At 40.5% G+C, this 12,551-nt stretch overlaps 4 protein-coding genes and 1 long non-coding RNA gene across 5 annotated transcripts; 3 read left to right on the top strand and 2 right to left on the bottom strand.

Moving 5' to 3' along the window:
* The first annotated feature begins 130 nt into the window (after positions 1–130).
* LOC137720158 (protein RETICULATA-RELATED 5, chloroplastic) lies at positions 131–4,400 on the top strand. Its single transcript, XM_068459171.2, has 7 exons — positions 131–944; positions 1,204–1,333; positions 1,534–2,064; positions 2,302–2,409; positions 2,545–3,093; positions 3,525–3,638; positions 4,049–4,400. The coding sequence occupies exons 1-7, from the start codon at positions 247–249 to the stop codon at positions 4,205–4,207; spliced, it is 2,289 nt and encodes a 762-aa protein (XP_068315272.2). The 5' UTR covers positions 131–246; the 3' UTR covers positions 4,208–4,400.
* A 319-nt stretch (positions 4,401–4,719) lies between these two features.
* Positions 4,720–7,707, bottom strand: LOC137720164 (cation/H(+) antiporter 15-like). Its single transcript, XM_068459178.2, has 3 exons — positions 7,468–7,707; positions 6,231–7,232; positions 4,720–6,138 (listed from the first exon to the last, which is right to left on the bottom strand). The coding sequence occupies exons 1-3, from the start codon at positions 7,705–7,707 to the stop codon at positions 4,933–4,935; spliced, it is 2,448 nt and encodes an 815-aa protein (XP_068315279.2). The 3' UTR covers positions 4,720–4,932.
* On the top strand, positions 6,484–7,994 carry LOC148699018 (uncharacterized). The gene is made up of 3 exons (XR_015962284.1): positions 6,484–6,624; positions 6,842–7,241; positions 7,438–7,994. It is a non-coding gene; the product is annotated as an uncharacterized LOC148699018 (long non-coding RNA).
* A 945-nt stretch (positions 7,995–8,939) lies between these two features.
* Positions 8,940–9,893, top strand: LOC137720097 (protein EARLY RESPONSIVE TO DEHYDRATION 15). The gene is made up of 2 exons (XM_068459109.2): positions 8,940–9,329; positions 9,574–9,893. Exons 1-2 carry the CDS (start codon positions 9,050–9,052, stop codon positions 9,738–9,740), a joined length of 447 nt encoding a protein of 148 aa, XP_068315210.2. The 5' UTR covers positions 8,940–9,049; the 3' UTR covers positions 9,741–9,893.
* Positions 9,894–9,916: 23 nt separating this feature from the next.
* LOC137720098 (Heavy metal transport/detoxification superfamily protein) lies at positions 9,917–10,790 on the bottom strand. Its single transcript, XM_068459110.2, has 3 exons — positions 10,650–10,790; positions 10,488–10,563; positions 9,917–10,287 (listed from the first exon to the last, which is right to left on the bottom strand). The coding sequence occupies exons 1-3, from the start codon at positions 10,656–10,658 to the stop codon at positions 10,148–10,150; spliced, it is 225 nt and encodes a 74-aa protein (XP_068315211.1). The 5' UTR covers positions 10,659–10,790; the 3' UTR covers positions 9,917–10,147.
* Between the last annotated feature and the right edge of the window lie 1,761 nt (positions 10,791–12,551).

The raw sequence follows: 12,551 nt of genomic DNA, 5'->3' as shown, positions 1-12,551 counted from the left end.
TCCTCTTTGAGACCAAATTGATAAATGTTTTGTTTTTACCATCCAAAAAAGTATTTTCCAAACATTTTCGAATTTATGTGACAAAGAAAAACTCAACTATTGAAGGCGCGCTAAAATATTAACGAATAACGTACAGAAAAAGCCCTTATTTCTTAATATCGGAAAATTCTCTCTCTCTCTCTCTCTCTCTCGCGGAGAGATGTGTGACTGAGCAGTTGAGCATTTGCGCTCGCGGCGAAAACAAAAATGAAGCCCCACGCTAACAGAGGATTCGCCACGACTGGCCCGCTTCACGTAACATCTCCTCCACGAGCCTCGCCGGAGCTCTCTCTTCGCCGGCAATTACCGGCCACAGTACAATTTCCCCGGCGAGTTTCATACGGTAAACGCCGCCGCACCAGCATCTCCGCAGTTCTCCGCCGAAACCAGCCCGAAATTTCAGATCAGGATACCGGTAGCTCAGTAGAAAATGCTGATTATTCTGACGAAGCTCGACGGGGCCCGCTCCATACGAGGCGGCACGTGCTACTCGCGCCGACGCTGGCGCTGGGCGCGTGGTTTCTGAAATCGACGGTAGCGAGCGCCGAGGACGCGCCTTCTACATCGCCGCCGCCGTCACCCTCGCAGACAGTACCGGTGCCGAGAGCAGAGGAGAAGGAGGAGGAGGATGCGATAACGTCGAGAATATACGACGCGTCGGTGATCGGAGAGCCAATGGCGATGGGGAAGGACAAGGGCAAGGTGTGGGAGAAAGTGATGAATGCTCGTATTGTGTATTTAGGCGAAGCCGAACAGGTTCCGATTCACGACGACAAAGAATTGGAGCTGGAGATTGTGAAGAATATGGGGAAAAAGTGTTTGGAGAGTGAGCGAGCATTATCTTTGGCTCTTGAAGCATTTCCTTGTAATCTCCAGGACCAGCTCAATCAGTACATGGACAAAAGGTTAGGAAGCACTTCTGTTCATAAGCACTTTTGCAAGAAGTGTTTTTATTAAATGCGTACTGAAATTTCATATCTAAGTGCCTGAGTAGTAAGGAGGTGCTTCTCCATAAAGCACTTTCATGATGCAGAAGCATTTTAAATTTTTTTGCTAAATGCTGCCAGAAGCACTTTTGGTTGTTGGAAAGCGAGTTACAATTCACACTGGCATGTATATTTCCGTATTGCATATATTGATGTCTGTGTATATATGATGGCACAGCATAGATGGAGAAGCTTTGAAGTCCTACACATCACATTGGCCATCTCAACGCTGGCAGGAGTATGAACCTCTTCTGAGTTACTGTCGGGATAACGGAATTCGGCTTGTGGCTTGTGGAACTCCACTCAAGGTACTCTTAAACTTTGTTCTTTTAACTTGTAAGTCAAATCAACTAGCATCAATGTATGATGGTATATAGCTTATAATCCAAATTTGAAAAATTGGGTAACATGAGAAATGTGAGTATTTAAGATTGTATTGTAAGATTGTTTGATTCTGCCTTGTAAATTTAGAGGGTGTGCAGTAGGTTAATGAGTGAATAATTCGTAGGTTTTAAGGACTGTCCAAGCAGAGGGAATTAGTGGGCTTTCAGAGGCTGATCGAAAAACATATGCTCCTCCAGCGGGTTCAGGCTTCATATCAGGCCTCACTTCTATCACACGTAGACCACCAGTTGATTCAAATTCCCGGAGTCAATCTGCTCCTTTTGGGCCAAGCTCGTATCTTTCTGCGCAAGCAAGAGTGGTTGAGGATTATACTATGTCCCAGATTATTTTAAAGGCCATGGTGGATGGAGGAGCAAATGGTATGCTAGTGGTGGTGACAGGTGCAAGCCATGTTAAATATGGGATTAGAGGGACTGGGCTGCCGGCCAGAATTTCAAAGAAGTTGCAAAAGAAAAACCAAGTAGTTATATTACTTGATCCTGAAAGACAGCACATACGACGAGAGGGAGAAGTTCCTGTTGCTGATTTCCTGTGGTATTCTGCTGCCAGAACCTGCAGCAGGAATTGTTTTGATCGTGCTGAAATTGCTCGAGTTATGAATGCAGCAGGCAGGAGGCGAGAAGCCCTTCCACAGGTCAGTAGGGTTCTTTGCCAATTTTTAACTTCCAAGAAAAAAGAAGGATCATTCTAAACCACATCAGTTGCTTATTTAACTAAAACTTCACCTTTTTCAAATGGCATTTGGGTAACTGGGGTGAGGTGTCTTATGCAGTGGCTTTGCACATTACATCTGCTTTTCGAAAATATCAACTGACTTTAATGGTGTTGCTTTCCATCTCTCGAGAACACTAAACTGTGGCATGCTTTTCAGGACCTTCAGAAAGGACTGGATCTTGGTTTGGTATCCCCAAAGGTATTACAGAACTTCTTTGATCTGGAGCAGTATCCTCTTCTAGCAGAACTTGCTCAACGTTTCCAGGTGTGCGAATTTGAAACTTTTGATCTTTAGAATAGTTTGTCATATTTATATCAGATCGAAAGGTGAAAACCAATTGATGACAGTGAAGCAAATTCTGAAGAGCACACAAGTTTACTATTGCTCATCTTCGTGCAGGGTTTCAGGGAAAGATTGTTGGCAGATCCTAAATTCTTGAATAGATTAGCTATAGAAGAAGCTATATCATTAACTACTACTCTCATAGCACAGTATGAGAAGCGCAGAGAAAATTTCTTTGAAGAGCTGAACTATGTTTTTACAGATACTCTAAGGGGATTAGTGGTTGATTTCTTTACAGTGTGGCTTCCCGCCCCAACATTGTCATTCCTTTCATATGCCGATGAGATGAACGCGCCTGATGGCATGGATGCCATTAAAGGTCTCCTTGGGTCCATCCCAGATAATGCGTTTCAGAAGAATCTTGTGGGGAAGGATTGGAGTATCAATTATAGACTTGCATCTGTGTTTCTGGGTGGTTTAAAATTAGCTGGTGTTGGATTCATTTCAAGCATTGCGGCTGTTGCTGCCTCAAATGGTTTGTTTGCTGTTCGCAAATTCATTAATCCAACTCTGATTAGTGATCAGGAAAAGAAAAGAACTCCAATACTTAAAACAGCAATAATTTATTCATCCTTTCTCGGAACATCAGCAAATCTCCGTTATCAGGTAAAGAAAGTACTTGCCATCTTGTTTTCTTCTTTTATTCTTTTTTTGAGAATAAAAATGGAAGATACAGGGAAACAGTTTTTTTACAGTAATGGTGAAACCCATGAGAATGAATAAGGAAAATGGGTATATATCTCAACATTCTTGTGAAACCGATGCCCACAAAAATTCTTTCTTTTTTATCATTCAGCCAACCCCACTTAGTGGGAAAAGGCTTTGTTGTTGTTTGTTGTTGAAGTGAGAGCCAGCTACAACCTGTGGGACATCCAAAGATTATAAATTGAAATGAAGCTCATAACGTCAACCAAAGATTATCTAGGACAAGTTTTCTCTTCAATATAACAAAACGAAAGCATATTTATACATCGTAAATTCTTAATCATGTCTTATGTTTCCTTTTGGCATTAACTTGAAACTTAATTCTGATGCAGATTATTGCTGGAGTAATAGAGCATCGAATTTCTGACGAGTTTGCTTCTCAAACATTACTTGTAAATCTGCTGTCTTTTGTTTCTCGGACAATAAACTCGTATTGGGGAACTCAGGTCAGAATCATCTTGATATTCTGCAAGTTAAAATTCCTTTAATTTTTCAAAGATCAACTTAGCCATGGCAACCATATTATCACTCTTACTGGAAGCATAAATACCTGGCTCATCCCGTTACTGTATTTGTAATTATGGCCGCTATGTTTTTAAAGTGTATATTTGTCAGAGTGGAAAGTGCAGATCTTTTCAGAACGTCTTTTAGAAAATAATTTGTAGTTATGTGTGTATGTGTCTTAGAGTATCTGGCTTGTCCCACTATTGTATTAATTTGTAATTATGTAGACTGATGATAGTGCACTGTTGTTTATAAAAACCTTTGGTAAAAATCGTGACACACTTAGTTTGTATGCCGTTAGATCAATTTTTCTCCCAATGTCATTTTCAATGTTTCATTTTTACTGCTGCAGCAATGGATTGATCTTGCACGCTTTACTGGACTACAATCTCAGAAGAGCGAGTCATCCTCTCACCAAATGCCAGAAATACCCGATTCTACTAACCAAATGCCAGCACTGGAAGGTAACAACACGGAGGAGACAAGTTTAGATGAAATCCAAAGTAAATGAGGTGATATTTTCCCACTTTAGATCTTCATACTAGTTTGCAGAATTTTCTTTAAAATCTGCTGGGAGAGATCTCAAAGAAACGGATTTTGGTCCTTAGCTTTACATGTATCAATTCGGTTACGTCCCCTGTTGTAAATTCCTTAATGTAATACAGTTCTGTCAATATTGGTGATCACTATTACAATTCTGTCAATTTTGGTGATCACAAAAGCAGTATTATGGAATTAAATGCTCAGTGCGTGAGAATAGTTTCCGAATCTCATCTAATCTGTAGGTAGGAGGTACTAGGAAAGAAAATAGATTGAAATTATCTCATAAACAAAATGAATGGAGAAACCTCGACGTGCAAATATTTTCTCTTCAACATTTGGACATTTCTCCCCAGATGTTACTGAACTAATCGAAATATCAGAGACTGATACTTTGCAGGTGATCCATATGCCGCAAGGGGACGAGGAGTTGATTTTCTGTCAAAGGTTTTTTTATGAATGTACTAGTATGTATGTAGAGGATGAATATAAATTCTATCTTTGGTTAATAACACTCCCTTGTTAAGAGTTTTGTTTTGTTTTTTCCTTTTTCTTCGGAAAATTACATTATGTTACTCTTGAAAAACAAAGTACAAAAAGAACCCAAAATGGTATCATTTACAGAAAAATGAATGGGGGTTAAGTTGATAGAGAAAAGAAGAATATGAGAAAGGAAGAGTTTCTAAACTCTATTTCCTATTCATTAACTGTAATTGTCCAGGATCCTCTTACTGTTTCCTCAGGTGGTGCATCCTGAATTAGTGGTTCTCTGTCAACTGGTTGATTCCGACTAACTGGTTTCCCTCCTATTCTCTGTTGCTGCAACACTAGTACAGAAACTGAGCAATGAAAATCCGAGGAAGCAAGCATATCCCCGATGATTCCAAGCTCCGGGCACTCACTCCACTCACCAAGCCCCGAAAGAAGTGGGGAGTCCTGATGGTGCATGCCTACCAATATCAAATCAAAACAATCCACCATTGATTTGATAACAGCAGACAATCTTGCTCCATCTCTTACCAGCTCTTCCACGACAACAAACCGCTCATTGTCTGCATTAGCTAGCCGGTATTCATCAACCAGGTCAGTGTCCCGCTTCCGTTCTTTACTGTTTTCATCACCAAAGAGAAGCAACCGGGCAACTGTTAAATCCACGCTCCGATGTCTTGCCATGCGAGCACCATAGGCTAGTGCCTCTGCATCGTCTGCACCACCAATGAAGATCACAGCAACATGGAATATATACTGGCTGGTTAGAACTGACACCGTCCCTGCTAGCAGTCCCCGGTCAATGAGAATTCCGACCGAGCAAGGCGCCATTTCGAGGACATTCTTGTTCATGGACCGGAGAGCTCGGTTCACTGCCCCAATGCTGCCATCTACTGCCCATTGCTTGTGAAATGGCAGGATCACCAGGTTAACCCTATTCTCTAATGCTACCCGGCAAACATCCTCATGCATTGTTATATACTGTGAGATGGAAGTGAATGCTTGGAGGGATACGCACCCTTCGTTATGCTGCTCGTACTGCCTCAGTGCTTTGACAATATGGCAGGACATGGCTGTATTGTTGTCCAAGTTGTCATGGGGTTGGTGTGCCACAAGAATAGGGTTGGTTCGCCCCACAAGCTCGGTGAGGACGAGTCCTATGACTGCAACAGGGTTCTCTTCTGTGGCATTTGATATCTCCAGTACGTTTATGACAGTGGGAACATTGTCGTGGTTGTCGATACAGGCCAGGATTTGGAGCTCTGACTCGCGCTTCAAATGCTGGATAGTACTTCTTTTAAGTGCTGTGTATTTGTTTGAAGGATCATAAAGAAACTTTATCAAAGGTGTTACAATTGCTGTCATCACTATCACTGAGAACACGGACAGCGCGAATTCTTGATCAGTCAGAATCTGTAAAAGATTCATCATATCATCCGAGGTGAGCATCGTACTGAAAACAATTAGAGAAAAAGATAGTTTAAATTAGTGATTGAGATTCAGACCTTGCCTTGCTTCCAGATATTGAACATAACAAGCTCAGTGATGCCTTTTGCGTTAAGGATAATGCCGAGCACAAAAGCTTCATGTGTAGGGACATCAAAATAGGTGGCTGGTAACATTACTGCTCCTATCTTCACCAGGGCAGAAAAGAGAACAAGAAACCCCATAATCCACGTAGACCGAGGATTAATCCTGAAGATGTTTGTCCTCAGCCCGCTATTGGCAAGGTAACTTGGGTAGAACAATCCTGTAGCCATAATTTCCAACTTCATCACCAATGCAGATCCCAAAGGTGGCCCTTCAGGCACGACAAAACCAAGCACTAGAGGTCCCAGCAGGTAATGCTGGCTGACGAGCTCACTGAGAAATCCGCACACAAGAACAAACAGGAAAATGGTAATGATATATGACTCCTTGACAGATTTCCCTTCCTCTATACGGTTTAGCATCCATAGAATTGTTGGCCTGAACACATATATAATCGAAAGAATAAAAACTGCTGCTGTTATTATTTCCAAAGCTGGAACTAACGCACTTTTTGTCTTGTTACCCAAAATTGCCATGGCAATCCCAACCATGCTGATGCCAATAACATCGGCAAACATTGTTACAGAGAGGGCCAGGCGGCCAAGGTCTGTGTTCATTAGCTTGAGCTCGGTTAGTAAACAACCAATCACAGGGGAACCCGATACAGCCTGTGCTGCAGTTATAGTTGGGAGAGCCGTCTTAAGGGTCTCGTCCATTGCAACATATTTTCTCATTGTCATGGCTAGGCATAAGGGGAGTGCCAAGGTGAAGAAGAACATTGAAAGTGCAATGGCAACCACTCTTCGTTCAGGCCTTATCATTCTGCCTGCATTCATCTTCACTCCTATTGAAAAAAGGAAGAACATGAGGCCGAATGTTGAAATAGTTTCAAACACATTAGCGCCTTTTATCGGGAAGATGGTGTTTGCAATTTCCTTTCTGTGCCCCAGAAGTGATGGCCCAAATATTACACCACCCTGAAGAAGGTAAACATTTTCGATTTGTTAGATACACACGGAATATATAGCTACATAATCATCCTCTGTTCATACAGAATAATACATGCTGATTTTCGAGTTAATTTTATGCTGTGCTTCCTTTTAATTTTACCCTTTTTAATGCAACAAAAAGAAAGCATGGCGAATTAGTTCATATAGAAATGGTGTCCAAATGTAGGTACAGGTTTTGTTAATGTAGAGATTGAAATCGTACAAACATCTGAGAAACGATGGTGGACTGTCCCATGGGTTTGAGGCAGAGATTGATCAACTGGGAAACAATGGCAATGGCAGATAACTGCAGCAGAAAAAGAGACGTAGAGGATCTGAGAGGGTTGTGATAGCGTCCTAGTCCACCGGAAACAATGCTGCCGTGGGGAGCTTGGCACACCAAACTCACATTGTCTATGGCCTGTTCTATATCTGTAACCAACGTATTTATCTCCAAGCCCATCTGGGCTGGGCACCACAAGGAAGAGGAAGAAGAAAAAGAAAGGAAGAACGAAAGAAAGATACCGAAAAATCGAAGAAAGAAGAAGTGAATGCAACAGGTACCATACACAAACACACAGAGTCGGAGAGAGGAATGGGAGGTGAAGCTGATATTTTGGGAATTTAAGACTTTGACGGGTGAGCTATATCCTACAAAATAGATAATCTAAATTCGAGCCTTTAGAAAACTGCGGGTGTTTAGCTATAGCATGCATGATTATTCTATATATTTTTTTTAATTTTTTATTATTTATTAACCTAAATATAAGGTAATTAGTAACATTAATCCAAAGATTAATAAGGCTACAATTTTATTGGCTACAAGGTGATAGATTAGGAAAGAGCGTACTGATACGACTGCTAGCTAGTGATTGATGATGTTAACTAATGAAGCACTAGAAAGAAGAATCGGTTAATTTTGATTTATTTGGATTTTATGATAATTAACGTGGTCACATTAGCAAAAGGAGGTGTGCTCGAAAGTATCTAAGTTTGAATCTTTCCTTGCAGTTTGAACTAAATTTTAACTCTCCACGATACTCATACCCTTTTGTCACATGATTTAGCAACCACAATTTGGGGAGCAACTCACAATACATCGTTATGGTGCAACTCAGTGTCTATTAGACAACGTCACATGAAGCAAATGCAGGTGCGTTATACCATTAGCACAAAATGGAGTTTTAGCTAATTATACATTAGAATTCCACCTTTCAAGAACGTATTATGGTTAATGTCAAGATCAAGATTGGAGATTTTTCGAGAATGAACTGGCTCATACATAACTCTAAATCCTTAGTTAAAAAAACAAGCGCCGCGCGCACACACAATGACTACTAATAAGTATCAAACGGCTAAAAATCCTGGAACAGGACATGAAACTATGCATTCTAGGATTCTCCAGTAAGCGGATAAGACCGAAGTGGCTTCCTCGTGGCATGAAAAAACAGTGGGCCTGCGTCACTCTCTACCCATATGTCACAAAGTAAAGAAATTTCTAGGCCTCAGTGGGCAAATTGGGAAATCCAGTAAAACTGCGGGTAGTTACCAAAAAAAAAAAAAATTGTGGGCCACTAAAAGTGAGTAACCGACCAATCCCCCAATTTTTACGCCCTTCAATTAAAATATTAATTAATTTGTCTGCATTTACTCATTAATTTGCCTATTTATAGTAAAATATTTCCACTCTTATCCTTATCCGCTCGTTCATCTCCTTAAACGTATCACTCTCTCTCTGTCTCGCTCTCTCTCTCAGCGACGTCGTTTCGAGATTGACAGCAAGCAAAGCAAACAGCGAACTGGCCATGGACGTGATCTCCAGGAGCGCGACGACGTCGTCGAATCTGAATCCCAACGCTCCGATGTTCGTGCCGCTGGCGTATCGGACGGTGGAGGACTTCTCCGCCGAATGGTGGGCCCTGGTTCAGTCCTCCCCTTGGTTCCAGGACTACTGGCTCCAGGAGCGCTTCCAAGATCCCCAAAACGACGCCGCCTTTCCCGATATTCTTGATCCTGACCTCCTCCCCGACATCGACGCCTTCTTCGACGACGTGGAGAACCACCATCACTCCCCCCGCACTCAGCGTAAGTATTTCTAACTATAACTGCTTCTAGATCATAGAAGCACTTGTGCTTTCCCAGTAAACAATCCAAATGCTTTTTCAAGAATGAAGAAAAAATTTCAATATTTTCCAACAAAAGCACTCCTAGAAAAAGCAGCGGAAGTGCTTCCTACAGAAGCAGTCCCTAACGAGTCTAGTACCTTTCACTCTGAGTCAACTCGATCAAGTTTCCGATCTGACTCTGTTTAAAATTTTGTGGTGTGCAGCGGCGGTGGAGGAACAAGAGAAGGACTTGAAGAAAGAGCTGGCGTCGTTGGGATTGCTGAAATGGCGGAAGGGCCGACCCGCGGCGGAGGCGCCGAGGTACATCGAAAAGGCTCCGAAGATTGTCAACGTGAAAGTGAGTCCGAGGCCGATTCAGCAGCCGCGGTAGACCGATTCGGTCGGCTCTGGATCACCGAGTTTGATGTAGCCTTTTTTTTCGTAGATAAAGCATGTATCCAGCTTTCACCGTCTGTTCATTTACATGTGTTCTACCGCTTGTAACTTTGATTTGAGCAATAAATTAAATCTAATTAGCGACTAATTAGATCTTGTTTAAGCAACTAATTTACTCTGGGAAGGAAAATTATTATTTAAACAGAAATTAAATTACAAAATTGAAGGCTGTGAGAAGCCTGATTACATGGGCCGCAGTTTAGTTCGAGCGGTTAAGAGTACTCATCTCTGCAGTGGTTTCATCTCTGCAGTGAAGATCGAGTCTCTCCTGTCCGTCCGATCGAAATATTTGATTATTTTCCGTTTTGCTAGCAACTGAAGGCTGTGTGATTGAATTCTGATTCAGGAGGTTGCTTGCTCTCCTTCCCAAGTGCTTGCCATCTTTCCAATCTTTTGAAGAACCCTAACGACTTCTTCCTCCGTAACGTTTCCGGTCACTGTGACCTTGTTGAGTTGTGTGTCCACGTTGTATGTTTCAATATCTGCTAGCCAGAAAGAGCAGAAGCAATCAAAAAATGGGTAGGAAGTAGTTTAAGGGACATGTTATTTGCAAGTGTTAGGATCAGTCGTGCAAATACGCAAGCTAGTTATGGTTGTTCTTGCTTCGCTTGTGCGCACATTTACGGTGTGGATCCTGACGCTCTTCACCGTAGTTTAAAGCATGAAAGTAGACATGAATTACCTTCAATCTTCTTGATGGCCTTCAAGATTTTCTTGATGCATTCCTCGCAGTGCAAGCCCACCTTCAATTCCACCACCTAAAACAACAGAAAAATAGGCTCCATTAGTTCAATCAAGATCAAAAGCCATAAAATTTCAGCAATTTAAGATGGATCTGGCTTACATTTCCCATTTAATCTTGAGGGATTTGAGCAAAAAAATGGAAACCGTTGAGTGTGGAAAGAGGTGGAAGGGGAAGGAGAAGAGATAAGGGTGGTGGTTCTTGATGTGTTTTCATAGTGAACCGAAAGTTGAGACATATTAATAAACGGTGGTGAATGAGGTATTGGATTCTTTAATTGATTGACTGGAATTTTTTCCAAAAGAGTTGAAGTGGCCGCAATCAAGAAAAGACGAGAGATTTAGGCATGCGAAACAAAGATTTACATATGCTTTGATTAGAAGATGCGATTATAAGACAGAGGTTCAAAACAATGCAATATTTGGAATAAATTCGGAAAAGACATAGAGTTTTTGAAGCTAACGAAAGACTTGAAGCGATACCAAGCACAACGACATTATAAAATTTATACAGTCGACTCCACTTAATGAAATAAGACTTTATTGTTATTTTAAATTTTAAATTTTCCACTTTGTGTAAAGCTGCTATGCTCTTGATTTCTGGCTTGAAAGCAACAAGGCCATGTAGGGCGGGCAAATATCATGAAAGCTGCCGGGTTTGGTTGGGGCAAAGAACGGGAATATATTGTTTTATTCAAAACTTATTCAAGAACGAGGGCCCATTATATTGACGATTTTCATTCAATACCCGTCCACATTAAGTGCGTAAACTTTGCGAAAAGTAATAATTTTGGTGTTTAAAATTATCGAGAGTGGTGACGTATTTCTAAAAGGCAATGTATCGTTATAACGATGTGAAAAATTGTAAGTACTGTGTGTCGACATGTATTTGAAGGAAACCGAAACTTTGGAGGGTTGCAATATTCGGTTCACACGGAGAAATGCACAATGAACCGCGAATTTTGGTGGAAGAATAACATGGAAAAGGACCACTAATAGTCTTCCACCATGAACATTTCTTTTTATTTTTATTTTTTTAAGGGCATTTTCGAGTTCATGATCCCAACTTAGTGCCATTATTTCTTTGCTGACATCCATTGTTATGTTTTTTAATCAAAATAGTCTCTGAAATTAGCATAATTTTTTACTTTAATCTCTGATAATAAAAATTAAAAGTGTTTCCTGAGTTTGTCTAGCGTTAATCATTTTGGCTTACTGTGAAAAATTTATCAATATCCTTATAAATTGATAGACTTTGTCCTTAACGAAGATATTGACAATTTTTTTATGAAATAATCAAAATGATTTATGATAGATAAACTTATGACCATTCCTATCAATTTTCATTGTCAAAGATCCAAATAAAAAAATTAAGAAAAACTAATGAAAATGGCTCGAAAACTTTGAGTTTTAATGATAAGGACAAAATAAAGGGTAAAGTGAGTAGTATTAGGATTGACTTTTTAGTATAAAAATATGATTTTTCGTTAAAATGAACAGTACCGTGAACTTTTAGTTGAAATTTCCTAAAAATTATGCTAATTTGAACCAAACGTGAGTGGACAGTGTGGATGGAAGGGAGGCTCATGACTTTTCTGGCAGGTCAACAGATTTTGTTGCAGGCCTTGGGATTGGAAATCCTTTTACTCTTGAGGTACATGAAAACTGGGCTTCTTTGGACAGTTGGGCTGAAATCCTTTACAAGCCGCTTATATCTAATCTGATTACAGCACTCATCACATGCATAATTCTTTTTCCGTATATTATTTTTCATGATGAGCGGTTAAGATTTAACTAACTCTTTTTAGTAAAGTCTTAACCGTTTATTATTGTCTTTTGATGCTTAGGAGACCCAAAAAAGATATATCTTTGGTCGTATAGCAGTTAGTCATGTGCAAGTTGCGTAGACAAAAAAGAAATAAATCATGATAGTATACTTGTAAAGCTTATTTAGCTATATACAATTATACGGGGGATGATCTGCGGCACCAATTTTTGTTACACA

Source organism: Pyrus communis, chromosome 1 (assembly GCF_041283825.1).
Source record: "Pyrus communis isolate YQ-2024b chromosome 1, ASM4128382v1, whole genome shotgun sequence".
NCBI lineage: Eukaryota > Viridiplantae > Streptophyta > Magnoliopsida > Rosales > Rosaceae > Pyrus > Pyrus communis.
This window is presented reverse-complemented; position numbering and strand designations above follow the sequence as displayed.